Source organism: Capra hircus, chromosome 29 (assembly GCF_001704415.2).
Source record: "Capra hircus breed San Clemente chromosome 29, ASM170441v1, whole genome shotgun sequence".
Taxonomy (NCBI): Eukaryota; Metazoa; Chordata; class Mammalia; order Artiodactyla; family Bovidae; genus Capra; species Capra hircus.
The window spans coordinates 26,321,718-26,349,370 of NC_030836.1; the positions used below are offsets into that span (position 1 = coordinate 26,321,718).

Genomic DNA, 27,653 nt, shown 5'->3' on the forward strand with positions numbered 1-27,653 from the left:
TGAGTTACAGTTAATATGACTACTGTGAGGTTAGCCTTGGAATAGAAGGGTCTGGGGGAATGAAGGGGTGAAGACCCATTCCTGAGTTAGATTAGCAGGGTCATGTGATTGAGAGGATCCTTTTTCACTGTCTTCTCACATGGTCTTCCTTCAGGAAACACTGATTTTGCTTCTGAAGAGTTTGCCTCTAGGCTGTTATTTCAACATCTATGAATTTGGATCTACTTATGAGGCATTCTTTCCGTAAGTTTCCAGAAAGTCCATAGAGAATTCAAAAAGCTACCTTATACAATGAAATATTAATCATGAAAAGGAACAGATTTGAGTCAGTTGTAGTGACTCCTCTCTCCCCTTACACAGAGTAAAGTAAGTCAGATAAACAATTATCATATATTGACGCATATGGAATCTAGAAAAATGATATTGATGAACCTAGTAGGGAACAGACTTGTGGACACAGTGAGGGAAGGTGAGGGTGGGATGGATTGAGAAAGTAGCACTGACAGTATATACAGCGTCATGTGTAAAACAGATAGTGGGAAGTTTCTGTGTCACACAGGGAACCCAGCCTGGTACTCTGTGATGGCTAGTATGGAGACAGGGGAGGGAGGGTTAAGAGGGAGGGGATATATATATATAAAACTATGACTGATTCATGTCGTATGTCAGAAACCAACACAACATCAACGGAATTTTCCATCAATTAAGAAATAAAATAAATAAAAATTTTAAAAAGGCTACTGTAAAGAAAGGACTAGATTGTTAAAGGGGTTGCTGCAGAATTGACTTTGGCTTCGGAGATTTCAAGTTAAAGTTGTTTACAATTCAGGGACTTAATACTGGGCTATGTCCAGTAGCCTTCATTTCACTGTGGAGTGTTTGTTTTTCTCAGGAATAGTGTGAAGTACGCTCAGAGTACTGTGGAGGAGGCACTGCAAAGAGTTAAGCTTATGAGGGCTAACCTCGGGGGTACGGAAATCTTGACACCACTCCAACACATTTACAAGCAGCCTTCTGTCCCAGGCCACCCCCTGCAGGTAAGAATTGGAACAGAGCTCAAAAAAGGGATGGAATAGAATCCTTGTTCAAGAATACATAGCTCTGGGCTTCATCACAGGATTGTTGAAATGTGGTAGTCATTTAGCCGTGGGCTTCCCAGGTGAAGTGGTATAGAATCATTGGTGGTATAGCCTCAGCGGTATAGAATCTGCCTGCTAATGCAGGAGGCTCGGGTTCAATCTCTGGGTCAGGAAGATGCCCTGGAGATGGAATTAGCAACCCACTCCCATATCCTTGCCTGAGAAATCCTGTAGACAGAGGAGCCTGGCTGGCTATAATCCTTGGGGTCACAAAAGAGTTGGACATGACATAACGACTAAACAAGAACAACAAATTTAGCTTTATGTCCTATAATATACAGACTAAGACAAGAGGCATTTGATGGAATTCCTCTCCCTTAGCTCCATGCTGTGGACAATAGATGAGAGAAGCTCTTTTGGGAAGTGTGACAGAAGCCTTGCATGAAACTAGCAGAGGAGATGCTGAATATTCTCAGGGTTGTGATCAGACCATGTGAGAGATGTGAACATTAGGAATCTCATACCTGTCTGAATCACAGAAACCATAATCACAGAAAAACTAGCCAATCTGATCACATGGACTGCACCCTTGTCTAACTCAATGAAACTAAGCCATGCTGTGTGGGGCCACCTAAGACAGGCGGGTCATGGTGGAGAGGTCTGACAGAATGTGGTCCACTGGAGAAGGGAATGGCAAACCACTCCAGTATTCTTGCCTTGAGAACCCCACGAACAGTATGAAAAGCCCAAGTGATAGGATACTGAAAGAGGAACTCCCCAGGTTGGTAGGTGCCCAATATGCTACTGGAGATGAATGGAGAAAGAACTCCAGAAAGAATGAAGGGATGGAGCCAAAGCAAAAACAATACTCAGTTGTGGTAGTGGCTGGTGATAGAAGCAAGGTCCGATGCTGTAAAGAGAAATATTGCATAGGAACCTGGAATGTCAGGTCCATGAATCAAGGCAAATTGGAAGTGGTCAAACAAGACATGGCAAGAGTGAACATCGACATTCTAGGAATCAGCGAACTAAAATAGACTGGAATGGGTGAATTTAACTCAGATGACCATTATATCTACTACTGAGGGCAGGAATCCCTTAGAAGAAATGGAGTAGCCATTGTGGTCAACAAAGAGTCCAAAATGCAGTACTTGGATGCAATCTCAAAAATGACAGAATGATCTCTGTTTGTTTCCAAGGCAAACCATTCAATATCACGGTAATCCAAGCCTATGCCCCAACCAGTAATGCTGAAAAGCTGACATTGAACGGGTCTATGAAGACCTACCAGACCTTTCAGAACTAACACCCAAAAAACATATCCTTTTCATTATAGGGGACTGGAATGCAAAAGTAGGAAGTCAGGAAACACCTGGAGTAACAGGCAAATTGGGCCTTGGAGTACAGAATGAAGCAGGGCAAAGGCTAATAAAGTTTTGCCAAGAGAACACACTGGTTATAACAAACACTCTCTTCCAACAAAACAAGAGAAGACTCTACACATGGACGTCACCAGATGGCCAACACTGAAATCAGATTGATTATATTTTTTGCAGCCAAAGATGGAAAAGCTCTATACAGTCAGCAGAAACAAGACCGGGAGCTGACTGTGGCTTAGATCGTGAATTCCTTATTGCCGAATTCAGAGTTAAATTGAAGAAAGTGGGGAAAACCACTAGACCATTCAGATATGATCTAAATCAAATCCCTTATGATTATACAGTGTAAGTGAAAAATAGATTTAAGGGACTAGATATGATAGACAGTGCCTGATAAACTATGGACAGAGGTTTGTGACATTGTACAGGACACAGGGATGAAGACCATCCCCATGGAAAAGAAATGCAAAAAAGCAAAATGGCTGTCTGGGGAGGCCTTACAAATAGCTGTGAAAAGAAGAGAAGTGAAAAGCAAAGGAGAAAAGGAAAGATGTAAGCATCTGAATGCAGTGTTCCAAAGAATAGCAAGGAGAGATAAGAAAGCCTTCCTCAGTGATCAATGCAAAGAAATAGAGGAAAACAACAGAATGGGAAAGACTAGAGATCTCTTCAAGAAAATTAGGGATACCAAGGGAACATTTCATGCAAAAATGGGCTCGATAAAGGACATAAATAGTATGTACCTAACAGAAGCAGAAGATATTAAGAAGAGGTGGCAATAATACACAGAAGAACTATACAAAAAAGATCTTCATGACCCAGATAATCATGATGGTGTGATCACTCACCTAGAGCCAGACATCCTGGAATGTGAAGTCAAGTGGGTAAGCATCACTACAAACAAAGATAGTGGAGGTGATGGAATTCCAGTGGAGCTATTTCAAATCCTGGAAGATGATGCTGTGAAAGTGCTGCGCTCAATATGCCAGCAAATTTGGAAAACTCAGCAGTGGCCACAAGACTGGAAAAGGTCAGTTTTCATTCCAATCCCAAAGAAAGGCAATTTCAAAGAATGTTCTAACTACCACACAGTTGCACTCATCTCACACGCTAGTAAAGTAATGCTCAAAATTCTCCAAGCCAGGCTTCAGCAGTACATGAACCGTGAACTCCCTGATGTTCAAGCTGGTTTTAGAAAAGACAGAGGAACAAGAGATCAGATTGCCAACATCCGCTGGATCATGGAAAAAGCAAGAGAGTTCCAGAAAAACATCTATTTCTGCTTTATTGACTATGCCAAAGCCTTTGACTGTGTGGATCACAATAAACTGGAAAATTCTGAAAGAGATGGGAATACCAGACCACCTAACCTGCCTCTTGAGAAACCTATATGCAGGTCAGGAAGCAAGAGTTAGAACTGGACATGGAACAACAGACTCATTCCAAATAGGAAAAGGAGTACGTCAAGGCTGTATATTGTCACCCTGCTTATTTAAGTTATATGCAGAATACATCATGAGAAACGCTGGGCTGGAAGAAGCACAAGCTGGAATCAAGATTGCTGGGAGAAGTATCAATAACTGCAGATACGCAGATGATACCACCCTTATGGCAGAAAGTGAAGAGGAACTAAAAAGCCTCTGGATGAAAGTGAAAGAGGAGAGTGAAAAAGTTGGCTTAAAGCTCAACATTTAGAAAACTAAGATCACGGCATCTGGTCCCATCACTTCATGGGAAATAGATGGGGAAAGAGTGGAAACAGTGTCAGACTTTATTTTTTTGGGCTTCAAAATCACTGCAGATGGTGACTGCAGCCATGAAATTAAAAGACGCTTACTCCCTGGAAGGAAAGAAAGCTATGATCAACCTAGATAGCATATTGAAAAGCAGAGACATTACTTTGCCAACAAAGGTCCGTCTAGTCAAGGCTATATTTTTTCCAGTAGTCATGTATGGATGTGAGAGTTGGACTATGAAGAAGGCTGAGCACCGAAGAATTGATGCTTTTGAACTGTGGTGTTGGAGAAGACTCTTGAGAGTCCCTTGGACTGCAAGGAGATCCAACCAGTCCATCCTAAAGGAGATCAGTCCTGGGTGTTCATTGGAAGGACTGATGTGGAAGCTGAAACTCCAGTACTGTGGTCATCTCATGCGAAGAGTTGACTCATTGGAAAAGACCCTGATGCTGGGAGGGATAGGGTCAGGAGGAGAAGGGGACAGCAGAGGATGAGATGGCTGGATGTCATCACTGACTTGATGGACATGAGTTTGAGTGAATCCGGGTGTTGATGATGGACAGGGAGGCCTGGCGTGCTGTGATTCATGGGGTTTCAAATAGTTGGACACAACTGAGTGACTGAACTGACCTGTCTGAAGTGACATGAGTCTTTGAAATGAAATAGTTGGGGTTTTTCAAGGGCAAGTTCTGATGTCTTTAAATATACTTCAGAGACTTGATGGATGTTTTCTTTCTACAGGTTTTTGTCTTCACAGATGGAGAAGTTACTGATACATTTACTGTCGTTAGAGAAGTTAAGAGCCACTGTCTAAGGCACAGGTATGAGTTAATGTGTCTGGACCCATATAATGTCACATGCAATCTAGTGCCACCTGATAACAGTGTTCATATTCCTTTCAGACAACAGAATGATTCAAGTATTTTAGTTTTAATACTGAAAATATTTTTCTATATAATCTTCACTTCCTACTAAAAGAAAAAAGTAGTTTTCTAAATAATATCAACAACACAATGAAATCATTATCTTGTGGTGTCTCTAAACCACAATGGAAACAAAAACTGAACAGTAAGATTTTTTCTTTACTATAAACATTGCAATCAAAATAATACAGAAAACTATACAACTTTAAATATACAGTTGGGTGAATTATCAGAGTTACACACATGTATAACCACCACACAAGTCTAGTACCAGAATGGTTCTGACTACTCTATCCATTTCCATCACATCCTAATTTTAATCTCTACTCATTTTTTTCCTCTCCAAAGAGGAAATAAAAAACACTGTGGATTATTTTTGCTTGTTTTTGAATGAAAATAAATGAGTTATGCAGCATGTTTTTGTTTCTGTGTATCTGGCTTTGTTCCCTCAGCTGTATGTTGAGATTCATGCATATTTTTCATGGAGCCATAATTTTCATTGGTATATAGTATTCCATAGGGTGAATATACCATAATTTATTTATTGATTCTGCTGCTGATGGTCTTTGGTTTCGTTGCTGAAAATTATACTTCTGTGAACATTCTTCCATTCTTGTACATGCATTTTTTGGACATGAACATGTGTATACATATATATGAATATATACATACATATCTATGCTCATATAATATAGAATTTAAACACACTGACATCATTGTGAAATTTTGGGGGTATACCAAATAGTTTTCCAAGTTACTGTGCTAATATAATACATACCAGCATTGTATCAGGGTTCCAGTTGCCGCTTTACTTATCCGAAATTTGGCATTTGTTTGTTAAAACTGTAACTAATATTGTGGGTGTGTGTAGTACTAGCTCATCATGGTTTTAATTGAGCACATTTTCATATTTATTGATCACTTAGATGTCCTTTTGTGATCAAGTCTCTTTCCAATTTTTTTCTATTAGATTTTCTTTTTTAAAAAATTGATCTGTAGTTCATTCCTATGGTCTAGGTACAAACAGTTTCTGAGATGTTCTAGAAATATAGTATTCTGTTCTATGGCTTTCCCTCAAGAGGGTATCTTTTGATTAATAATTGTTCTTAATTTGATATAGTTTCTCTTTTAGTAATTTGCTTTACGGTTAGTATTTTTTTCTATTCTGTTAAAAAGTCTTCCATTATCCAAGGTCTTCAAGCTATTTGCCTTTGTCATTTTCTAGAAGATTTATTGTATTTTCTTTCACAGTTAGAATCACAGTTGATCTGAAATTTATTTTTGTGAATTGTATGAGTTAGGGGTCAGGGTTCTTTTTTCTCTCTCTTTTTTTTGTTTTCATGTGGATATTATGTTGACCTTGTGTCTTTTATTTAAAAGCTTGTCCTTTCCTCAGTGATGTACAGAGCCATTTTGTCACAAACAAGCATCTATCCTGTGTGGCTTGTTTCTGGATCCTCTGTTGCATTCTGTTGGTCTGTTTATTTGGACATGTGCCAGCAATACACTGTATAAACTAATGTTACTTTCTGATAAATTTTCATTTCTAGTAGAGTAAGTCCTAAGCTTTGCTCTTTTTCAAGACTTAGTCATTCTTGGATTTTTTTTGTATTTTATGATTAGCTTGTCAGTTTTTACCAAAAGAGGAAACATGTTTGGATATTGACTAGAATTGTATTCTCTTTATAAGTCAGTTTTGGGAGAACTTTAATATTTGCTGTAACAAACATTTCCTCTATATGATATGTCCTTCCTTTCATTTGGGTCTTTCTTCATTTTTTCTAAATATGTGTTTCCTATATATTGTTTTGAAATATTTATCAAACCTAGCAAATAGTTGCAAGAATAAAGCAATAGATGTTCATATACTGTTCACTCACATCCAGCAGTCATCAACGTTTTAACGTATTGATTTCACTTAATTTTTTTGTTCTGAAATAGTTGAAAGCAAGCCACAGATGCCATGACCTTTCTTATGCATATCATTTTGCATTCGTCTTCTAAGAACTAAGAGTATCTGACAAATAGCCAGAATAAAACTACTTGGGCGTCCTTGGTGGCTCAGAGGTAAAGAATACACCTGCCAGTGCAGGAGACATGGGTTCAATCCCTGACCCAGGAAGATCCCACATGCCACAGAGCAACTAAGCCCATGGGCCACAACTATTGAGCCTGTGCTCTAGAGCCCGGGAGCTACAACTCCTGAAGCCTGTGTGCCCTAGAGCCTGCATTCCACAACAAGAGAAGCTACTCCAATGAGGAGCCCACACACCGCAGCTGGAGAGTAGCCCCCTCTCACTGCAACTAGAGGAAAGTACACACAGCAACAAAGACTTAGCACAGCCAAAAAGAAATAAGTAAATTAAAAAAACCAACTACTTAATTCAGGATATTTAATTTTTATATAATACATTATTTAAATATAGGTCATTTTGCCAATTTTTAAGTAATGTCATATAGAATTTTGCTTGCTTTTTTATTTTTCTTCAGGAGGAAATCCAATAATAAGTATTTTATTTAGTTATTATGCCTCTTTAATCTCTCTTCCTCTAGAGTAGTTTCTTGGCTTTTCATTATCTTTAATGACACTGACATTTTAAAAGATTACTAGCTAGTTATTTTTGTAAAATTGCAATTATGTTTGTTTGACTGTTTAAGTTTATGTTTAGATTAATAGTAAAATATTTTTGTAAAAAATATTCCAAAGTGAATTTGGGCCTGGCTGTGAGTTTTGTCACTTAGTTAAAAGTGGTATCTGACATATAACTTTGACATTTTTGTAAACATCTTGTTTTCAGCCAATGTTTACCCAGTAGTTTTAGCATTCACTGACGATTATTGCCCAGATTGCTGTTAGTGGTTACAAAATGGTGATTTTTTTTCAATTCTGTCAACGTTTCCATATTTATTACTTGGCATCCTACTGTAAAGAGGAATTTTCTCTTCCTGACTACCTCTGTCCCGCCCCCAACCCCAACCTTTTTTGTTGTTGTTGTATCAATGTGTACTTTTGGATTCTTCTATTATTTTTCATTTTTTAAAGATTCATTGCTCTCATTATCTATTTAGATTCTCAGAATTTCTAGGTTGGTTAGTGGAAGCCCTTTTAACTTGCTCCTGTGTCTTTTTTCACTTATCTCTTGTTTATGAATATGTTCTTTTTTTCTTACCAAAAACAACAACAAAAAAACAATTTAGAGATCATGTTGAGAATTTGAAGAAGATAATACCAGTATGTTGGCAGGCTGTGGTCTCTGGAGGACTTGATCACAGTTAGGTTCCTACAGTTGGATGTCAGGTTCTTAGCTCTCCATGTTTAAGAGCATTAATCCTGAGGCTGATATCACTAGATATGGGGATGATGACTCACATTAACCTGATAAAAAAGAGATGGATTTATAGGCCAAAATTATAGTGTATTAATTTCATATAATGAAAACTATTTCTCATGCTCTTAAAAATGTTTATATTTGTAGTATCTCTGCTTATAGACAGTCTTGTTTGGGAATCTGTTTGTGGTTTAAAAGCTATTTGGTGCCCATCAATAAGGGTGGGGAGATGACCTTCTAGTTAAAAGAGCAGGAGGCACTTTTTTTCTGGTGGCTCAGATGGTAAAGAATCTGCCTGCAATGCAGGAGACCAGGGTTTGATCCCTGAATAATCAGGAGGATCTCCTGAAGAAGGGAATGGCAACCCACTCCAGTATTCTTGCCTGGAGAATTCCATGGACAGAGGAGCCTGGCGGGCTATGGTCCATGGGGTTGCAAAGAGTCGGACATGACTAAACACCTGACACTTTCACTTTTCGTAAGACTGGCCTTTTGAGGGCAGATGTGGTTTCGTTACAGTGTTAGTCAAACACTGATGGCAGTGTCTGTTTTTCCTAACTTCTGATTTCTGATTAGTTCTTTGGATTGATTATTAAAATAATTGATGAGGATACAGTCCTATTAGTTTGTTTTTTTTTTCCTGCTTCTAGATTCAGTGTAATATATAATGGTTTGCCAGGGGCATCTTATGATCAGACTAGTGCTCAATGCAATTTCTGCTTTTTCGTAGATATGTGATCTTGGACATATTTTTTAAGTCCTTCGGGCCTTAGCTCCCTACCTGCGAAAATGAGCTATTAGCCTATGTCTTAGGAACCTTGTGATGATTAAATTGCATCATTAATTTAAGACATCTGGTCCCCTGAAATATGCTCAATAAATGGTAGCTCATACTTTTGGTCAAGGAAGAAAACTATTTATGTATTTTTGATCATTTTGTGTTAATTTTATAGTGCCTGTCTCTAACATCTTCTTTTATAATTCCAGATGTTTTTCATTTGGTATTGGTGAAGGAGTCTCCACCAGCCTAGTAAAAGGCATTGCCCGGGTATCACGGGGCACTTCAGAATTTATCACAGGCAAGGAGAGAATGCAGGCCAAGGTGAGGGACAGGCCTTGTGTCTAGAGGTGGCAATATAAGAAGAGTGTGGAGCAGAGTGGGGCAACAACTCCCTGCCAGCATTCATTTTCTTATATCCCCAGGGACTTGGGCTATATACTTAATGGGACTACTTTCAGCCTTATGCAGAAGGAGCCCAGTATATAGTTTGGGGAGAAATGGCATCTGGTTCTAGTAGTTGGAGGCCCAGAGCCAAGATGCTGGAATAGGTTAGGGCTTTGGGTTTAAGACCCAAAACAGAGACACTGAATTTTGAATGTCATGATTGAGATTCCAGGTGTTTGCTTTAGGGCCTCTTTTGGTATTGAAGCCCATCCTCTGTGCAAATACTACAAAGTAAAGATGAAGGAACAGCAGTCGTAGGTCTGGTAGATTGGAAGAGGTGGTAGATTGATAGTCCATTTGCTTCCTATACACAAGGGAAGGCATCTTCCACCTCTCGTTATATTTCTAAATTCCTCTTTGCCAGATCTCTTATCCAATCCCTACCTCTCCTGGGTTTCCTTTCCCAGACATTTCCTTCCTTCCTTCATAATTATGTCATTCAATCTCTCAATGTTAGTTTCCTCATTTGTAAAGCAAGAGGAATAATGCCCGTGTCCTGGTGCAGATAGTATCAAGGATAGGTGTATCATGTACTGTGTTGCCTAACACTAGGTATGTGATATTCAGTTAGTAGTAGTATTGTTGCTGTTTCTATGTTTTGTGCTTATTCTGATCTTTTTCCTTCACCAGGCACTTAGAGCCCTTAAACGTTCTCTGCAGCCCGTGGTAGACGATGTTTCTCTCAGCTGGGATTTGCCTGATGGTCTGTCTGCTAAAATGCTTTCCCCAGAACAGACTGTCCTCTTTAGGGGTCAGAGATTAATCCTCTATGCCCAGTTGACCGGGACAATGCCGGTGAGTTCTCATTCTTGTCTGTTCCTCTAGTCAGAGTAGCTATTGTCCTAAATTCTGCTCTCGGCAATGCCATGAAAGCTGGTAGAGTCTCATCAGGAGATTTCCCTTGCCAGGTGGAGTCAGCCTGGCCCTTCTCTATTATTTCAAGTCTCTGATTTCTTGAGTGGCCTGGTTCCCTGTCAGAAATTTAATGGGTTGGGTTGGGGAGCTGCCCCATATCTATCCTTTCTTTTGGTAATCTCTTCCTCTGCCATTTTTACCCTTCTCTGATTTGTAGCCAGCAGAGGCAACAGGAGAAGTTTGCCTCAAGTACACACTCCAAGGAGAGAGTCTGGAGAATAAAGTGACATTTTCCCTACAACCCGAGCTCGATGCCAAGTGAGAATTCAGTGTTCCTTTGCTATTTTCTTTCTTTCTTGTTTGGTCTCTGCCATCCTTCAGGGTTGATTTCCTTCTCTTATTTTGGGGTTCAGTAGTGGCCCTACCATCACTTCTCCTTCCTAACCCATTTATCTCTTTTTCTTCCCCTAATCTGGTTTTTCCCTCCTTTTCAGCCTTAACTTTTGAGGGTCCTGTACAACTGACTTTTGTGTGAGTCTCTAAGTCACAGGATTTATTTTTTTTTTAGCCTCACCATTCACCGACTTGCAGCCAAATCCTTTCTGCAGACCAAGGACATGGGCCTCAGGGAAACTCCTGCAGATGATAAAAAAGATGTGTTGAAAGTTAGCACGGAGTGTGGAGTCATAAGCTCCCACACAGCTTTCATTGCTGTCAACAAGGATTTCAGCAAGCCAATTCAGGGGCCACTGGCTCCTCGGGATGTTCCAAGGCCAATGCTGTTGCATGCTGCCCCAGTGATGCAATCCTTGTCACCACAGAGGTGTGGAACTGGTAAGTTTTACCCCATTCAAACTCATGCAAAAGAAGGGCCTCTGGACATCTGAACACAGCATTTAAAGCAAAGGTTTGTGAAAGGTCCTTGTTGTTCAGTTGCTGAGACATGTCTGATTCTTTGCAATCCCATGGACTAGGTATCTCAAGTATCTAGGGATAGATGGCGGAGGATTTTCCATATGAAATTAAGAAGAAATGAAGTGGGAAGACAATAAATGAATGTATATTCAAAACAAAGGATATTCAGATGGGTTCATCAAAATGTTAGATACTGCAGAAAAGTCAAGGTAAAAGCTGAAAAAGAGCTACTGGATAAATATCAAAGAAGCCCTTGCCAATCTAATGAAGAACAGTTTTATTGGCTTGGATCAGGAAACAGTCCATATTACAGGATGACAAAGGGTATAAGTGAGGCTCCTCTGATGACTCAGTGGTTAAGAATCCACCTGCCAGTGTAGGAGACCCGGGTTTGATCCCTGGTCCAGGAAGATCACACATGCTGTGAAGCAACTAAGCCTATGAGTGGCAACACTGAACCTGTGCTCTAGAACTCAGCAGCTGCAACTACTGAGCCCGTGTGCCGCAACCACTTAAGCCTGCTCATCTTGGAATCCACAACAAGAGAAACTACTGCAATGAGAAGCCTGCTTGTTGCAACTTGAGAAAACCTACACACAGCAATGGAGACCCAGCATGATGTTGAAAGTCCAGTTTAGTTTTGATTCCTTGACTTTTTTAGTGGCACCAAACTACTAAAAGGAATCAGGAGCTTTGGTATAAGAATGAAGCAGGTAGAGTGTTGGCTTAATACTGAGGTTGGGGTTTTGTCAGATGGGTGTGATGAAAAGGACACTAGGGACATAGAGTTGATATTGATAAGAGAGTAGTACTGTTGGACCTGAGATTTAAGGTAATTAGGGGAGAAAGTAAAGATAGAAGGAAGTGTTACATAGGAAAAAAAAAATAGAGGAAACAGATTTAGAATCCAGATGAGGTCAAAGACATAGAGCCTGTTATACAGAGTGGAGTAAGTCAGAAAGAGAAAAACAAATATCACTCTGTTAATGCATATATGTGGAATCTAGAAAAGTGGTTCTGATGGACCCATTTGCAGGGCAGAAATAGAGACACAGACGTAGAGAATGGACGTATGGACGCAGGAAGTGAAGGAGAGTGTGGATCAAGTTGAGAAAGTAGCGTTGCCTTATATACACTACCATGTGTAAAATAGCTAGCTGCTGCATAGCCCAGAGAACGCAGCCCGATGCTCTGCGATGACCTAGAGGGGTGGAATAGTGGGTGAGGGAGGCTCCAGATGTAGGAGCTACACACGTATACACACACAGTTACAACTGAATTGAATTGTTGTACAGCAGGAACCAACACAACATTCTAAAGCAATTATTCTCCAATTAAAAAACATAACCAATAAAAAAGAAAAGAAACTGGGAGAAGTGGATTCTGTATTATAAAAGTAGAATATTTTAAAAGTTTATTTTGTATAAGTGGAACAATTTGCTTGATAATAAGATTCTGACTTGAGAGGGAGTGGTGAAGTAGAGGGGAGGCTGAAGCCATTTGATTGAAGAAGTCCCGAAGTTTTAAATTAAGGTGTTGGACAGGTTATCTGCATAGATAGGTGTTGATGTCTCTCAAGGTGATGCAGCCTGCAATGAAGTGCAAGACTGTGATCTTTCAGACACTCCAGTGGGTGATGGGAAGTGACAGAGAGGTTGGAGGCTGACAGCAGCAAGGATATGAGGAGGGTAACCCAGGTGAGATTGGTAGGCTGGTGACCTGGCTGCAGCAATCGGCAATGAAGTGGTTTCCACACACACCTCCCAAACCTGGGGACTTGGGATATGGCACTTCGAGCAATTTGAGGGGTAGGGCAGGAACAGGTTTTAACAGTTTTAAGTTAAGATAAATAGTCCGAAGAAGCCTCTTGTGATGAAACTCACGATGCAGAAGAGGTCTTTGTCCTGTGTCGAGAGTTCCAGAAGACAAAGTACAAAGCACTCAGAGGGTGACGTTGTGTGCAGGATGTGGGCTCATGGTAGAAGAAAACAATGCACAATAGAGCCAGTGGCAGAACTGATCTGGATAGGAGGGTCTCAAATTATCCAGGGCCTTTGGCTACACTCGAGCATAGAGGACGCCTTGGTCTCCACGTCTACATTGGTGTTTTTCAGCTCATTCAGAGGCCTTTTCCCGCTTCCATCCTCCTTCTCGGCCCACTGATGATCACTCATTACTGAGGGGTGTCCCACCAGCAGAATAGTCGTGATCCTGATCCTTTTAAGCCTCTGATTAAACAGAGCCTGTTCTTTCTACCTGAGCATCTTTCCAGGGACTTTTTCTGACCAGTGTTTGTCTACCGCCTGTATAGGACGAAGAGCACTCATGTGTCTTGGTCATAGACAAGAGAAGAAATGCCTGTCAAAGGCCTGTCTTGAGAAGCCAAAGTCTCGTGCTTCTGCCAAAAAGACCAGTGCTGAAACTCACGGTCCAGGTGAGATGGGCCTCAGTCTTACCCTCTTTTCTATGGGAACTGAAGAGCAGATCTTCAGTTCTCTGCTATCTTGTGGCTTTCTTTGTTATTGTTGTTTAGTTGCTCAGTCGTGTCTGACTCTGCACAGTACCCTGCCAGGTTCCTCTGTCCATGGAATTTCCCAGGCAAGAATTCTAGAGCGGGTTACGATTTCCTTTTCCACGGAATCTTCCCGACCTAGGGGTCGAACCTGTGTCAGCTGCATTGGCAGGTGGATTCTTTACACCTGAGCCACCAGGGGAGCCCTGTGACTTTCTCTACCAGGAAGTTACCTATTTGAAAAGCAGCAGGCAGAGGGTGAGATTTGTCCAGTCCCTATATTTGCCAGGGTCAGTCCCTACAGCTTATGACCCTGAAACCTACCCAGTAGAGTCTGAGTTGAGCCCTAGATAGATAAACCACGTTGCCATCTCAGCTCACACTCCTTGTGGGCTGGGGCCCTCCTCCCGCACAACTCACCATGTGTGGGCCCCTGCTACACTGCCATTCTTGTACAGACTGGGTTTACAAATGGGTCTTCCAGATACTGTCTGATGATCGTCTGTCACCAAAGAGTGTTCCTTGCTCATTGCCTTTTGTTTCAAGTAGCTGGCTTTACATGTACATAACAAATGGAATCTAAGTACATTTCACCATGAAGAGATGTCTTTTCTATTAAAATAGGCTAACAGGACATTTCTTTCTAGTCTCCCCAGTTTTGTAGCCAGAGTTTGTGCTATACAATTATTTCATTCTTTAAAATCTTATTTGGCACTCATTCTCACAGCTTCAGGGTCTACAGTGGATTCAGAGCTCTGTACTCCCAGTTGTTGTGGAGTTTTAGGCAAATTAGTTCACTTATTAGCGCTAGCTAGCTCACTCATCTGCACAGCTCCTCACCTCCTTGGGTTGTCACAAGAACCTTCTTGGGTTGTCCAAAAAGTTCATTCGGGTTTTTCAATAAGATCTTTTGGAAAACTCTTTGGACAAACCAATAGTTTGTGTTGGTTGTCTGTAGTATCCTACTATCTCAGTAACTTAGAATATCCCCACTTTGAGCTTTCTCACTTATAAATCCTTTTACCAAAGTAGAAAGAAAAATTACCCAGGAGAATAAGCTGCTGGTTTTTATGAATTAATTAGCAATTACTATTTATAGAGAGCTAATTAGTGGCCTTCCAAGCACTTCACATTCTTTGTCGTCTGTTAGGCTCTATTGTCTTGAATTTACAGAGAAGGCTGAGATTCCTGTTAAAGAACTGTTAAATTTTGAGTGTTAACAGTGCTGAGTTTCAAACTAAGACTGTTGAAATCAGAGCCTTTGGTATTTTTTCTTTTTCCATTGGAGTGGAACTGTTTCTCTGGTTACAGTTTTTCTTACCTACTAACTTTCTAAGTTGCTGTAAGTACATCATCTCATAGGATTGATAGCCAGATGTGAGATACTTTCTATGAAAATTTTGTGGCCTTTAAGCAATTTTCATACTGCCAGGATTGGACACTAGGCTATTCTTTGAGGTAGACTGTTGAGAGCTTCCATAGTATCTGCTTTCTTTGGAAATTTTGATAATTGAAATCCAAACCACATTTGTCCAGAATTTTTTTAATATACCTAAAGTTTTAAGGCCCATTTAAACATGACTGATGCTGTGTATAAAATAGATAACTAGTGAGAACCAAATGTATAGCCCAAGGAACTCTACTCAATGCTCTGTGATGACTTACGTGGGAAGGAAATTCAAAATTCAACAAGGGAAAGATACAGGTCATTAAAGAACCCATATGATGGTGCTGTTTAAGTCTTACCCAGTCCTGTTTATTTTGCTGTAGAGTAGAAACTAACATGACATTGTAAAGCAACTACATGCTAATAAAAATTAATTAAAAAAATAAAAATAAAATAAGCAGGACTGGGTAAGACCTAAACAGCACCATCATGTGGGTTCTTTAGTGGCCTGTATCTTTCCCTTGTCACTGAATGTTTCAGTGCTGTCGGTGTGTCACCGGAGTGGCCTGCATTGTCACAGAGAGAGGGCATGTGTCCTAGGGGACAAGATTAAAATGAGGATCTTTTGGTATCTGTTTAGTGCTGGGCTCTCACTGCATCCTGTCTCTGAATTCAGACCTGTCTCTCAGGATGCTCAGGGGCCATTAGCGCCATAATCTCCCATCCTCTCTTTTCTTCTCCCGCACAGTCGTTGAAGATAATCGTCTTGCACAGTTGATTTCCCTTCAAAAGGCAGATGGTTCCTGGGATCTGAATGAAGATCTGGCTTTGGTCCTGGGTATGAAGTTGGAAGACATACAGGCTGCACTTCCTGACAAGGTGAGATTCAGAGAAGAAAAGAGAGTGTGTATATTTTTGTGAGGTTAAGGTGAGTAATGAGAATTGGGGTGAATCATGAATCACCTGAGGAAGGAGAATACAAGAGGTCATAGACTAATTTCTGATAAATAGAAGTTGAAGATTTTTCTGGCTGTGTTGGAGCAGAAAGAACAAAGAATTAGTGTGTTAGTAGAAGTTGATGGTTTAGAGTTGATGGATGACAGAGGGAAAGCAAAAATCCTCTTTAACTACATTTTCTGCCAGTCATCTTAGTTATAGTTACTTATATTTATTGAGCAATTACTCTGTGCCAGCCCCTGTGCATTGCACTTCCCTTCATGACCTTATTTATTCATCAATCAATTAAATATGGTAAATCCTACTCATGCTGTACTTAATAGATGAATAAACCAGGGTTCAAAGAAGTATGACAATATCTTTGAGTATACTCAGCTAGTCAGTGGCAGAGTTGGATTCAATCTAGGACTATCTGTCTTCAGAATCTATATTCTTTCTACTAAACAGGGTGGTCCAGAAATTAACAGAATTTCACCAAAGTTAAGATAGGTGAAGTATCAATAGGGACAACTTAGTTATTTCAATTGTGTTCAAGTATGCTGATGAGGACAAATTATATTCAAGAATTTCAAGGTAACTTACTGAATCTTCTAGTTGAGAAACTGTTGAATATTGAGATATACGCCAAATGAGACATATGAGACAAATGCCAAAAACTTGAAGGACACCCATCATGCTGAATTTTCAAAATGTGGAAGGTGATTAACTAAATTTTAAATATTCTATAATTGCCTCATCTAATATAGTATCCACTAGTCACCTGTGTCCTCTAAGAGCTTGAGCTGTGACAAATGCAAGTGAGAAATTAAATTTTCCATTGAATTGAAATGTGCTAGAGTTGTGAAAGACAAACTGATTTCAAAGACAACACAAAAATGTAAACCATTCTTGATAATTATTTTTAAATTGATTACATGTTAAAATAATACTTTGACTATATTAAGTTAAATGCAATATATTAAATAATTCAATGTCTTTATTTTTACATGTGGCTGCTTGGGCATTTAAAGTTATATATGTGTCTAGCATTATATTTCTCTGGAAATAATTATTCTAAAACAAATAATTAAAGGGATAATTTACGAATAAGTGGAAGAAGATATGAGAATCACGAAGTTCTAACTTGGTTTCATTGAGAACAAGACGTGTCTGACTAACATTTCCTTCCTTCTCGTGGTAACTGGATCAATAAATCAGGGGAATGAAGAGTCCTTCAATAAGGAATCTCAATTTTTAAAAATATTTATTTATTTGACTGTGTCAGGTCTTAGTTGCATTGTGAGGGATCTTTCGTTGCAGTGCACAGACTCTGGCTGCAGAGCGCACAGGCTTAGTTGCCCGCAGCACGTGGGATCTTAGTTCCCTGACCAGGAATCGAACCCAAATCCCCTGAATTGGCAGGCAGATTCTTAACCACCGGGCCATGAGGGCAGTCCCTGAACGTAACCTGGGGGCCTCAGGGAAATCTCTCTCTGTGGTACAGGATGCGAATTCTTCAAGCTGGGCCACAGTCCTGGCGGTGCTCTGGCTGCATGACAACGCTAAGGACATGGATTGTGAGTGGGAGCTTCTGGAAAGGAAGGCAGTGGCCTGGATTCACACCCACGCAGGTAGGAACCCAGTCCTAAGACCCCATCTTTCCCCGTGTTTAGGAAGCTAGCCATCATCCCAGGCATTGAGCCTCCAAGCCTGATAGAGGGTTACCAAGATAGGGTCCCCATGTTTCCCTTCCCGACCATCCTGGTTCAGACCTTTCCTGATGCCCCAACTGGTTGGATGAGGGTGCAATCTGAAATTGGGGGAGTGGAGGAGGTGGGTGTAGAGGGAAGGGGACATGGGTGGGGAGTGTGAGCTGTGAGAAGGACGTGTAGTGAAAATGTGCTGTACTGAGTGTAAGACTGGATGTGGAGCCCTTATTCCTTGGGTATTTATCGTTTCACTGCTGCTGAATATTTCTGGGGCCAGAGAAGATTAAAGGGAGCCTGGGCACTAGGGAGAAAAAAGTCAGGGGTATTGAAGACTGCTAAGTAGGGCTCAGGGAAGATGCTGAAGAGTTTAGGGGAGCCTGGGAGAAGAGCCTGTCCTCTCATCGCTGTCCCTCAGCCCTCATTTTTGTTTCCTCCTCTACCAGGGTCCGACAGGCACGAGCTTGTGAAAACTGCAATTGCTTTTGTGAAATCTTCTGTGGATCCTGCCATCTTCGGCCCCTGAGGAGACCGTCCAGAAGAAGTGCCTCTGCTATGCTACAGTCCTTGCCTTCACCGTCTCTTCTCTGAAGTTTCTGTAGTTTACACCTGTCCTGGCAGCTACTTATTACACGAGCAGTGGGCGGCCACACCCTCTTGCCTCTCAGTGTCAGGTTCTCTTCGAATGTGCTTTTCCTTCCCCAGCTCATACTCTCAGCCGAGTGTCACGGGTCCCAGAATCTGTTCCCTTTCTTAGAGGAATTCAAAGCATTCCCAGGCTATAATGTTCCTCCTCAATTGTCCAGAATGACCACATGGAACACAGGTGATGTGGACTCCAGACTAAAGATTGTAGCAATCATGTTCAGGGAATGCTTGAATTAGAGAATTCTCTGCACTTTTTTTCTGTCTGTTTTTGTTCTTAGGTACTTATCAGCACCAGACTAGACCAGAACTATGCAGTTTTCTATTTTTAGATAGGAAGAAGAGTTGGAGGGGAGGTAGAAAGCCAACACTGGGATACATATAAGCTTAAGATCACAAAGAGGGAGACTCAGGGGTCCACTGTGAAATCTGGCACTTGGGGAGCTTCTTTAAAAAAAAATTTTTTTTAATTTGGAGGATAATTGCTTTACAGTGTTGTGTTGGTTTCTACCATACAACAGTGTGAATCAGCCATAAGTATACATATGGCCCCTCCCTCTTGAACCTCCCTTCCACCCTCCACCCCATCCTACCTCTCTAGCTTATCCCAGAATACCGGGGTGAGCTGTGTGCATTATACAGCAACTTCCCACTAGCTGTTGGTTTTACATATTGTAATAGGTATGTTTCAACGCTACTATCCCAGTTCATCCCACCCTTTATTTCTTGGGGGCTTTCTTGATTGATCCTGCTTGGGCTTTGTTTGCCCCTGCTACATGCGTTTCCTCCCATTGCCTTGGTGACTTGGGTTGAGTTATGTCTGATAGAGACCTGTTTTTCCTAATCTTTAAACATGTTAGTAAGAAAGCACTAATGGACTCCTTAGTCCTAGTCTGAACTCATGAGGCTTCTAAGTCCAGATCTGACCTCATATAATATAGGAAAAAACAAGTTGAAGGGCAATTTCCTCTGAGACCTCCACCTAGACCACTCACCCCATGAGGAAGAAAGAAACTCCTTGTGTTTCTGAAACTTATGTCCCATATACTCTATCCTGGTGGAAATGACCGTTTTTGATGTGTTGTCTCCTAAAATGCTATCATATCAATATTAAAATGGCTATCTCTACCCTGCACTTTGTTGTATTTGGTCTTTATTTGTAGAGTTACCCACTGAACCTGCATCAGTTTTTATTATCCCTGTTTTTTCCAGCCAACTTTTCTGGTGCCTCTGCCGTTCATGCTGTGTCCTTTCCTCCTATCTTCTGTTGTAGGCTGGTTTCCTGTCATTTTTAAAATGAGAAATATATATAAATATATATATATATCTTTTTTTTTTATTTTTATTTTTTTTTTATGTGTCTTGTATCTTATTATATATATTATATATTTTTTTTGGTTGCATTGGGTCTTAGTTGTGGTATGCAGGTCTTTACTGTGTCGTGTGTAATCTTTGTTGCATATATATGTATATATATATATTTTATTTTGGTTGCATTGGGTCTTGGTTGTGGTATGCAGGTCTTTACTGTGTCATGTGTAACCTTTGTTGCAGCACATGGAATTTCTAGTTGTGGTGCGTGGGTTCAGTTGCCCTGAGGAATATGGGATCATAGTTCTCTGACCAGGGATTGAACCTGTGTCCCCTGCATCACAAGTGGATTCTTAACCACTGGACCACCAGGGAAGTCCCTGGCTTCCTATCCTATATGAGGCAGGTAAAGAGCACTGGCCAGAAAACCACTGTTGGAATCCTGACCATACATTTAAATAGTCATGTGAGGAGGGACAAATGATTTTACCTTCAGGACCTTAGAATTCCCATCCTACAACAAAGAGATTAAACTAGAATTCTGTTATTACTTTCATCTTGATTATTCAAGCATTCTGAGCAAGACGACAATATCTGTTCACTTAGGTGGAGAATGGCCCAGAGCTGAGTCCTGTTTGGCTCTTGCATGAACTGGCATTAGGAAGATTTGCCTGACTTGCACAGTGGTGACTCACCTCCAAAGACTTTCTTCCAAGTTTACTACAGCTGAGTGCAACCCATGGAATATGGCCCTGACATCACTGAGAAGCTTGCTAGAGATGCGGAATTTTAGGAAACCTCAGAAACTACAGTATCAAAATCTGCATTTTCTTTATTTTTTAAATTTTTATTTTTACTTTATTTTGCTTTACAATACTGTATTGGTTTTGCCATACATTGACATGAATCAGCCACGGGTATACATGAGTTCCCAATCCTGAACCCCCTCCCACCTCCCACCTCATATCATCTCTCTGGATCATCCCTGTGCATCAGCCCCAAGCATCCTGTATTCTGTATTGAACATAGACTGGCGATTCGTTTCTTACATGATAGTATACATGTTTCAATGCCATTCTCCCAAATCATCGCACCCTCTCCCTCTCCCACAGAGTCCGAAAGTCCATTCTAAAAATCTGTGTCTCTTTTGCTGTCTCACATACAGGGTTATCATTACCATCTTTCTAAATTCCATATATATGTGTTAGTATACTGTATTGGTGTTTTTCTTTCTGGCTTACTTCACTCTGTATAATAGGCTCCAGTTTCATCCACCTCATTAGAACTGATTCAAATGTATTCTTTTTAATGGCTGAGTAATACTCCATTGTGTATATGTACCACAGCTTGCTTATCCAGCATTTTCACAAGTTCACCAAGTGATCTGTACACACATTGAACTTAGAGAAATAAGGGCTTGGTCTTTTCATAAAATATGCTTGCATTCAAGTTTGTCATCTAGATCAGAGGTCCCCCAACTTTTGGGTACCAAGGACCAGTTTTGTGGAAGAATTTTTCCATGGACCTGGGGTGATGGGGATGGAGATAGTTGGTTTCAGAATAATTCAAGCATATTTATTGTGCACTTTATTTCTATTATTACTATATCAACTCCACCTCAGATCACCAAGCATTAGATCCCAGAAGCTGGAGACCTGTGATCTAGATAGTCCTATCAATGTAATGACAGAAAAGACAGGTTCTTAAGGACCATGGCATTGCACAATTACCCTCTTCCACAAAATGACAGTCCTTTACATTTATTGTGCAGGACGTAGACTGTTCCATTCATTGTTCATCTCTCCTTTGCTCACCCTCAGTTTCCAGACTTGAGACTGAGGAACTTCTAAAACAAAAAAAACAGAAGGATATGGCAACCCAGTCTAGTATTCTTGTCTGGAAGATCCCATGGATAGAGGAGCCTGGTGGGCTATAGTCCATGCGGTTGCAAAGAGCCAGGACTGAGCAACTGAGCAAAAACCAAAAAACAAAGGATAATCTTACTTATGTCTTCTTTAAACTGCAGAATCAACTCCCATTTTAAAGTATAAACTATAAATGTCCACGCTTTTATTTTTCTAGTTGTGCTCTTGTGTTATAGAATGTTGTACCAACTATACATTCCTCAGATCTAAACAAGTGTCTATCTTCAGAACCAACAAAGATATTTTATCACCTGCACTGAAGCCCACGTTCAAGGCTGGTGCTTCATGTTTTAGAAAAATGTCAAACACCATCTGTGCTGACAGGAACTGATGATCTGGGCAAGGAGCCTGGGAAGGAAGCTGCTCTCATATTGGTTTTCCTCACCCTGTTCCTGTAGTTGTTTCCTGGCTGCTGCAGACTTGGCCAGAGGAAAGGCAGATAACATGGCCTCAAGATTCTCCCACTCAGACCGAGTCTAGTGCCTTCAGGGCAGGGTACGCTGTTCTACAGAGACTTATTAGTAAACCCATTGGTATTTTTACTAAGGGCTTCCCTGATGGCTCAGATGGTAAATAATCCTCCTGTCAATACAGAAGACCAGGGATGGATCCCTGGGTCAGGAAGATCCTCTTGGAGAAGGCAATGGCAACCCACTCCAGTACTCTTGCCTGGAAAATCCCATGGACGGAGGAGCCTGGTGGGCTGCAGTCCGTGGGGTCACTAAGTTGGACATGACTGAGCGACTTCACTTTCACTTTTCGTTTTCATGCATTGGAGAAGGGAATGGCAACCCACTCCAGTGTTCTTGCCTGGAGGATCCCAGAGATGAGGGAGCCTGGTGGGCTGCCATCTATGGGGTCACACAGAGTTGGATACGACTGAAGTGACTTAGCAACAACAACACAGTCATGTTGGAGATTATTTAGCATCTGCTGTTTCTCTCCCAACTCAGCCATGGCTCCCTTAAAATCAGTCCATCTGCTTGAAGTACCTGATTGACAAGAAAAAAAAACTCCATGCAATGCCCCATATATTGTTTTTCCTTTCAGTTCTATCAGTTTTTACCTCATGCATTTTGATGTTCTCTTATTAGGCACATACACATTTTGGATTTTATCATTATGTAATATGCACCTTTTATCATTATGTAATGATGTACATTATGTACATAATGATACATAATGATTATGTTGTAATATGCACCTTTATCTCTGATTATTTTCCTTTTTCTGAAATCTGCTTTGTCTAAAATGAATATAGTTAGTCCAGCTTTCTTTTGATTAGTTTTAGCCTGATATATAATTTTCTCTATTCCTTTACTTTTAACATAAGTCTTTATAATTAAATCGGATTTCTAGTGGTACACACACACACACACTTTTTTTTTTTGGCCACACTGTATAGCATGCAAGATCATAGTATCTCAACTAGGGAGTGAACTTGTGCCCTCTTAGGAGCATGGAGTCTTAACCACTGGCACCCTGCTCCAGTACTCTTGCCTGGAAAATCCCATCGACAGAGAAGCCTGGTATGCTACAGTCCATGGGGTCTCAAAGAGTTGGACAAGACTGAGTGACTTCACTTCGCTTGTGTTTTTAGCTACTCTGACCATCTTTGAGTTTTAGTTAGCACATTTTGTAATCAGCGATATAATTGGCTTAATATTTACTAAATTTTCTTTCTATTTCTTACATCTGTTTTTAAACATTTCCCACTTCTTTTGGTTTCAGTTAAGCATTATATGTGATTTCATTTTATGTCCACTCTCAACATATCAATTATATTTCTTTACATGTATTTTTTAGTTGTTTCCCTAGATTTTGCAATATCAGGTCCACCTTCAAATAGCACTATCTTACTTTACATGTAGTTCAGGTACCTTGATGAGTTACAGAGTTTTCATAGTTCTTTCATCCCATTTATTGTGGCATTGTTCTTCATTTATTTATAATTATCCATCGCATTCAGTTCAGTTTAGTTCAGTCGCTCAGTCGTGTCCAACTCTTTGCGACCCCATGAACTGCAGCACGCCAAGCCTCCCTGTCCATCACCATCTCCCAGAGTTCACTCAAACTCGCGTCCATTGAGTCCGTGATGCCATCCAGCCATCTCATCCTCTGTCGTCCCCTTCTCCTCCTGCCCCCAATACCTCCCAGCATCAGAGTCTTTTCCAATGAGTCAACTCTTCTTATGAGGTGGCCAAAATACTGGAGTTTCAGCTTCAGCATCATTCCTTCCAAAGAAATCCCAGGGCTGATCTCCTTCAGAATGGACTGGTTGGATCCCCTTGCAGTCCAAGGGACTCTCAAGAGTCTTCTCCAACACCACAGTTCAAAAGCATCAATTCCTCAGCACTCAGCTTTCTTCACAGTCGAACTCTCCCATCTTTACATGACCACTGGAAAAACCATAGCCTTGACTAGACGGACCTTAGTCAGCAAAGTAATATCTCTGCTTTTGAATATGCTGTCTAGGTTGGTCATAATTTTTCTTCCAAGGAGTAAGCGTCTTTTAATTTCATGGCTGCAGTCACCATCTGCAGTGATTTTGGAGCCCCCCCAAAAATAAAGTCTGACACTGTTTCCACTGTTTCCTATCTATTTCCCATGAAGTGATGGGACCAGATGCCATGATCTTCGTTTTCTGAATGTTGAGCTTTAAGCCAACTTTTTCACTCTCCTCTTTCACTTTCATCAAGAGGCTTTTTAGTTCCTCTTCACTTTCTGCCATAAGGGTGGTGTCGTCTGCGTATCTGAGATTGTTGATATTTCTCCCGGCAATCTTGATTCCAGCTTGTGCTTCTTCCAGCCCAGCATTTCTCATGATGTCCCATGCATTAGTATTACTTTAAAAAGTTATCTTTTAGACTAAGAAAAATAAAATATTTGTTTCACCTTTATTTATTCCTTCTCTGACACTCTCTCTTTATGTAGATCTGAGTTTCAGACTTATGTTATTTTCCTTCTTTCTGAAGAATTCCTTTTAACATTTCTTGCAGAATAGTTCTCCTGGAAATAGATTTCCTCAGATTTTGTTTGTCTGAGAGTATTTGTTTCTCCTTCACTTGTGAAGGATAATTTTACTGGCTAATCAATTCAATATTCTGTGCTTATCTATTTCAACACTTTAAACATTTCATTCCACTTTTTCCTGGTTGTATAATTTTTGGCAAGAAATATGTTGTAATTCTTATCCTTTTTCCTTAGTGTGTAAAGTGTTTTGCTTGACTCTGACTTTTTTAAAGATTTTCTCTGTTTTTGTTTTTTGTAGCATTTTATTTACTAAGCTAGAGATAGTTGTGAGAAAGCTTAGAATGGAAAAACAAGAGTGCCTCTTTGGTTACAGTGAGTTTGAGATGCCTAACATCCAGACCCCTACATGGAGATATTGAGTAACAAGTCTAGAATTCAAGGGAGGAAACCTGGGCTAGAAATATAAATATGTGAATGAAGGCAGGATTTAATATTGTTAGAATGAAAGAGAGCAAAACAGGAATGACTATAAACATAAAAAACTTAGCAATTGAACCCTGAATATATATAGTTACACAAACACACATATATTTACATATATGTGACACAAAGGTGCATCTTTTTATACATATTTTTTTTTCTTTTGTAAGGATGCTCTACTGTATCTTTCAGGATAGCTGTTACTAAAAGTTTTATTCTTTCTGAACTATGGCCTACTTGTCTGCTTGTGCCTTGGAAACTGGATACTGTAGTTTGCTTGACAGACTGGGCTATATCTCAAACCTGCTAGATCAGTCATCTTTCTGCTAGTACCTGGTCTGCTCCATCACACACAAGGGCTGTTTCAGTACTGTAGCCTTCTGAGCATACCTGAACCATATCCCAGCAGTTGACCAGCTCTCATCATGGGAATGGGGACCACAAAGAAATGCGAGGAATCACTTAAGAACTGGTAATAACTAAGGACACCAAGCCACTCAAGAGAGTTTCCTGGGATTCAAGTCCCTGATATTTCTCTCATACCCATCTCTCCCCAACAAAAAATGCAGAAAGTATGTTTCATTCCTATATTTATTAACTTAATTCCTCCATTAACTGGGTTCCACTTCTTCCATAGAAACAATTAAATTGTTAGGGAGCCCAGTAAAGCAATTGAATACTTTCTTACCAGAAGGAAAAAAAGAAAAAGAAAGGGAGAGGGAAAACAGATTAAGAAATTTATGACCCAGTAAGTCGCCATATCTTACTCTTCCGTTTTGGCTCACAGTCCACTTCTTCACTGCTGAGTTTTTGCAGATGAAAGAAGAAACTTTCACTTGGTTACTCATGCCAGACCCCAGCCCTACCAACAAACAATAAAGCACCTGTCACTGGACCGAGAATGCCTGGACTTAGCCCTGCTATTTATAATCAGAAAGTTCTGCTGAATGATTAGTTGAGAAATCAGTTGTTGCAAGAATGTACTAGTGACTTACTTGAATTTCAGAGAGAGGATAAAAGGCATTGAACAAGGCAGGGCTTTTTTTTCTGATTAAAACAAGAGTGATCCAAATAAGGCAAGATTTCCTACAAATAAATTGTAGCAAGACTGCTCCCTTGAGAAATACCTACTGAAATTTCTGAGACTCGATTCCTATGAAGCAAGACATATTCTGATCAGATTCTCTTCTTTTTCTCTTTCTCATAAAATCTTGCCATGGAATACACAATAAAAATGGTAATAAGGCATACACTAAGGGCATACACAACACTCCTCCAAAACCCTCAAGTGAATCTATTAATAACTCTCTCACAGGGCCAGCTGCTTTCTGCATGGGGTTGTTTTGGGAAGCAGTGATGATGCAGTGAAGGAGGGCTAAGCTTGGAGATGACTGTTCTGCTGTCTAACTTTAGGAAAGTCACAGTTGCTCTGAGTCCAATTTCTAATAATTAAACTTTCTGCATCAAAAATAAATCTTTCTACCAGATATGCCCATGATTCCTGAATCATCACATGGAAGAGTGCATACAAAGTTTATCTATCAGCCCTGGAAGCCTTTTTTTTAAAATTTAAATTTATTTATCTTAATTAGAGGCTAATTACTTTACAATATTGTGTTGGTTTTGCCATACATCAACATGTATACATGACGGGTGTACACGTGTTCCCCTTCCTGAACCCCCTCTCCCACCTCCCTCCCTGTACCATCCCTCTGGGTCATCCCAGAGCACTAGCCCCGAGCATCCTGTATCCTGCATTGAACCTGGCCTGGTGATTCTTTTCTTATATAATATTATACATGTTTCAATGTCATTCTCCCAAATCTGTCTGGGTACAAAATTCAAATCTCTGGAGCTCATCATAGTGTTGAGCTTAAAAACATTGGCCTTAAAATTACAGTCTCAGTGCAGTCAGTTTTTAGTTGTGTGATCAGTTATTTAATCTGCTTTTCAGTTTCTTTGTTATATGGTTTCTTTGGGAGAATAAATGTGGTAATAAATTTTAAGAATTAACGTAACACTTAGAATGTGTCAGAGCTTCCATGATGGCTCAGACAGTAAATTTGCCTGTCAATGCAGGAGACCCAGATTCAATGCCTAGGTCAGGAAGACCTCCTGGAGAAGGAAATGGCAGCCCACTCCAGTCTTCTTCCCTGGAGAATTCCATGCAGAGGAGCCTGGCAGGCTACAGTTCATGGGGTTGCAAAGAGTCAGACATGATTGAACAACTAACACCTTCACTTTTCTTTAGCATGTGACAAAGGCTTACTGTGAGTTTTTAACTGAACATTAGCTATTTAGTCAATTATTATTTTTTTTTTTTTGGAGAAGGTTTGC

The 27,653-nt window shown here is 40.3% G+C and overlaps 1 protein-coding gene across 1 annotated transcript in view; it reads left to right on the forward strand.

Moving 5' to 3' along the window:
- Positions 1-19,762, forward strand: part of VWA5A (von Willebrand factor A domain containing 5A) — a 29,580-nt gene extending 9,818 nt beyond the window's left edge. The window contains exons 9-19 of the mRNA XM_005699555.2: positions 155-243; positions 893-1,037; positions 4,936-5,015; positions 9,434-9,548; positions 10,302-10,466; positions 10,744-10,844; positions 11,095-11,360; positions 13,753-13,875; positions 16,089-16,219; positions 17,781-17,907; positions 18,429-19,762. Of these exons, the coding sequence (XP_005699612.1) occupies positions 155-243; positions 893-1,037; positions 4,936-5,015; positions 9,434-9,548; positions 10,302-10,466; positions 10,744-10,844; positions 11,095-11,360; positions 13,753-13,875; positions 16,089-16,219; positions 17,781-17,907; positions 18,429-18,508 (1,422 nt within the window). The 3' untranslated portion in view covers positions 18,509-19,762. The remainder of the gene's footprint in view (positions 1-154; positions 244-892; positions 1,038-4,935; positions 5,016-9,433; positions 9,549-10,301; positions 10,467-10,743; positions 10,845-11,094; positions 11,361-13,752; positions 13,876-16,088; positions 16,220-17,780; positions 17,908-18,428) is intronic.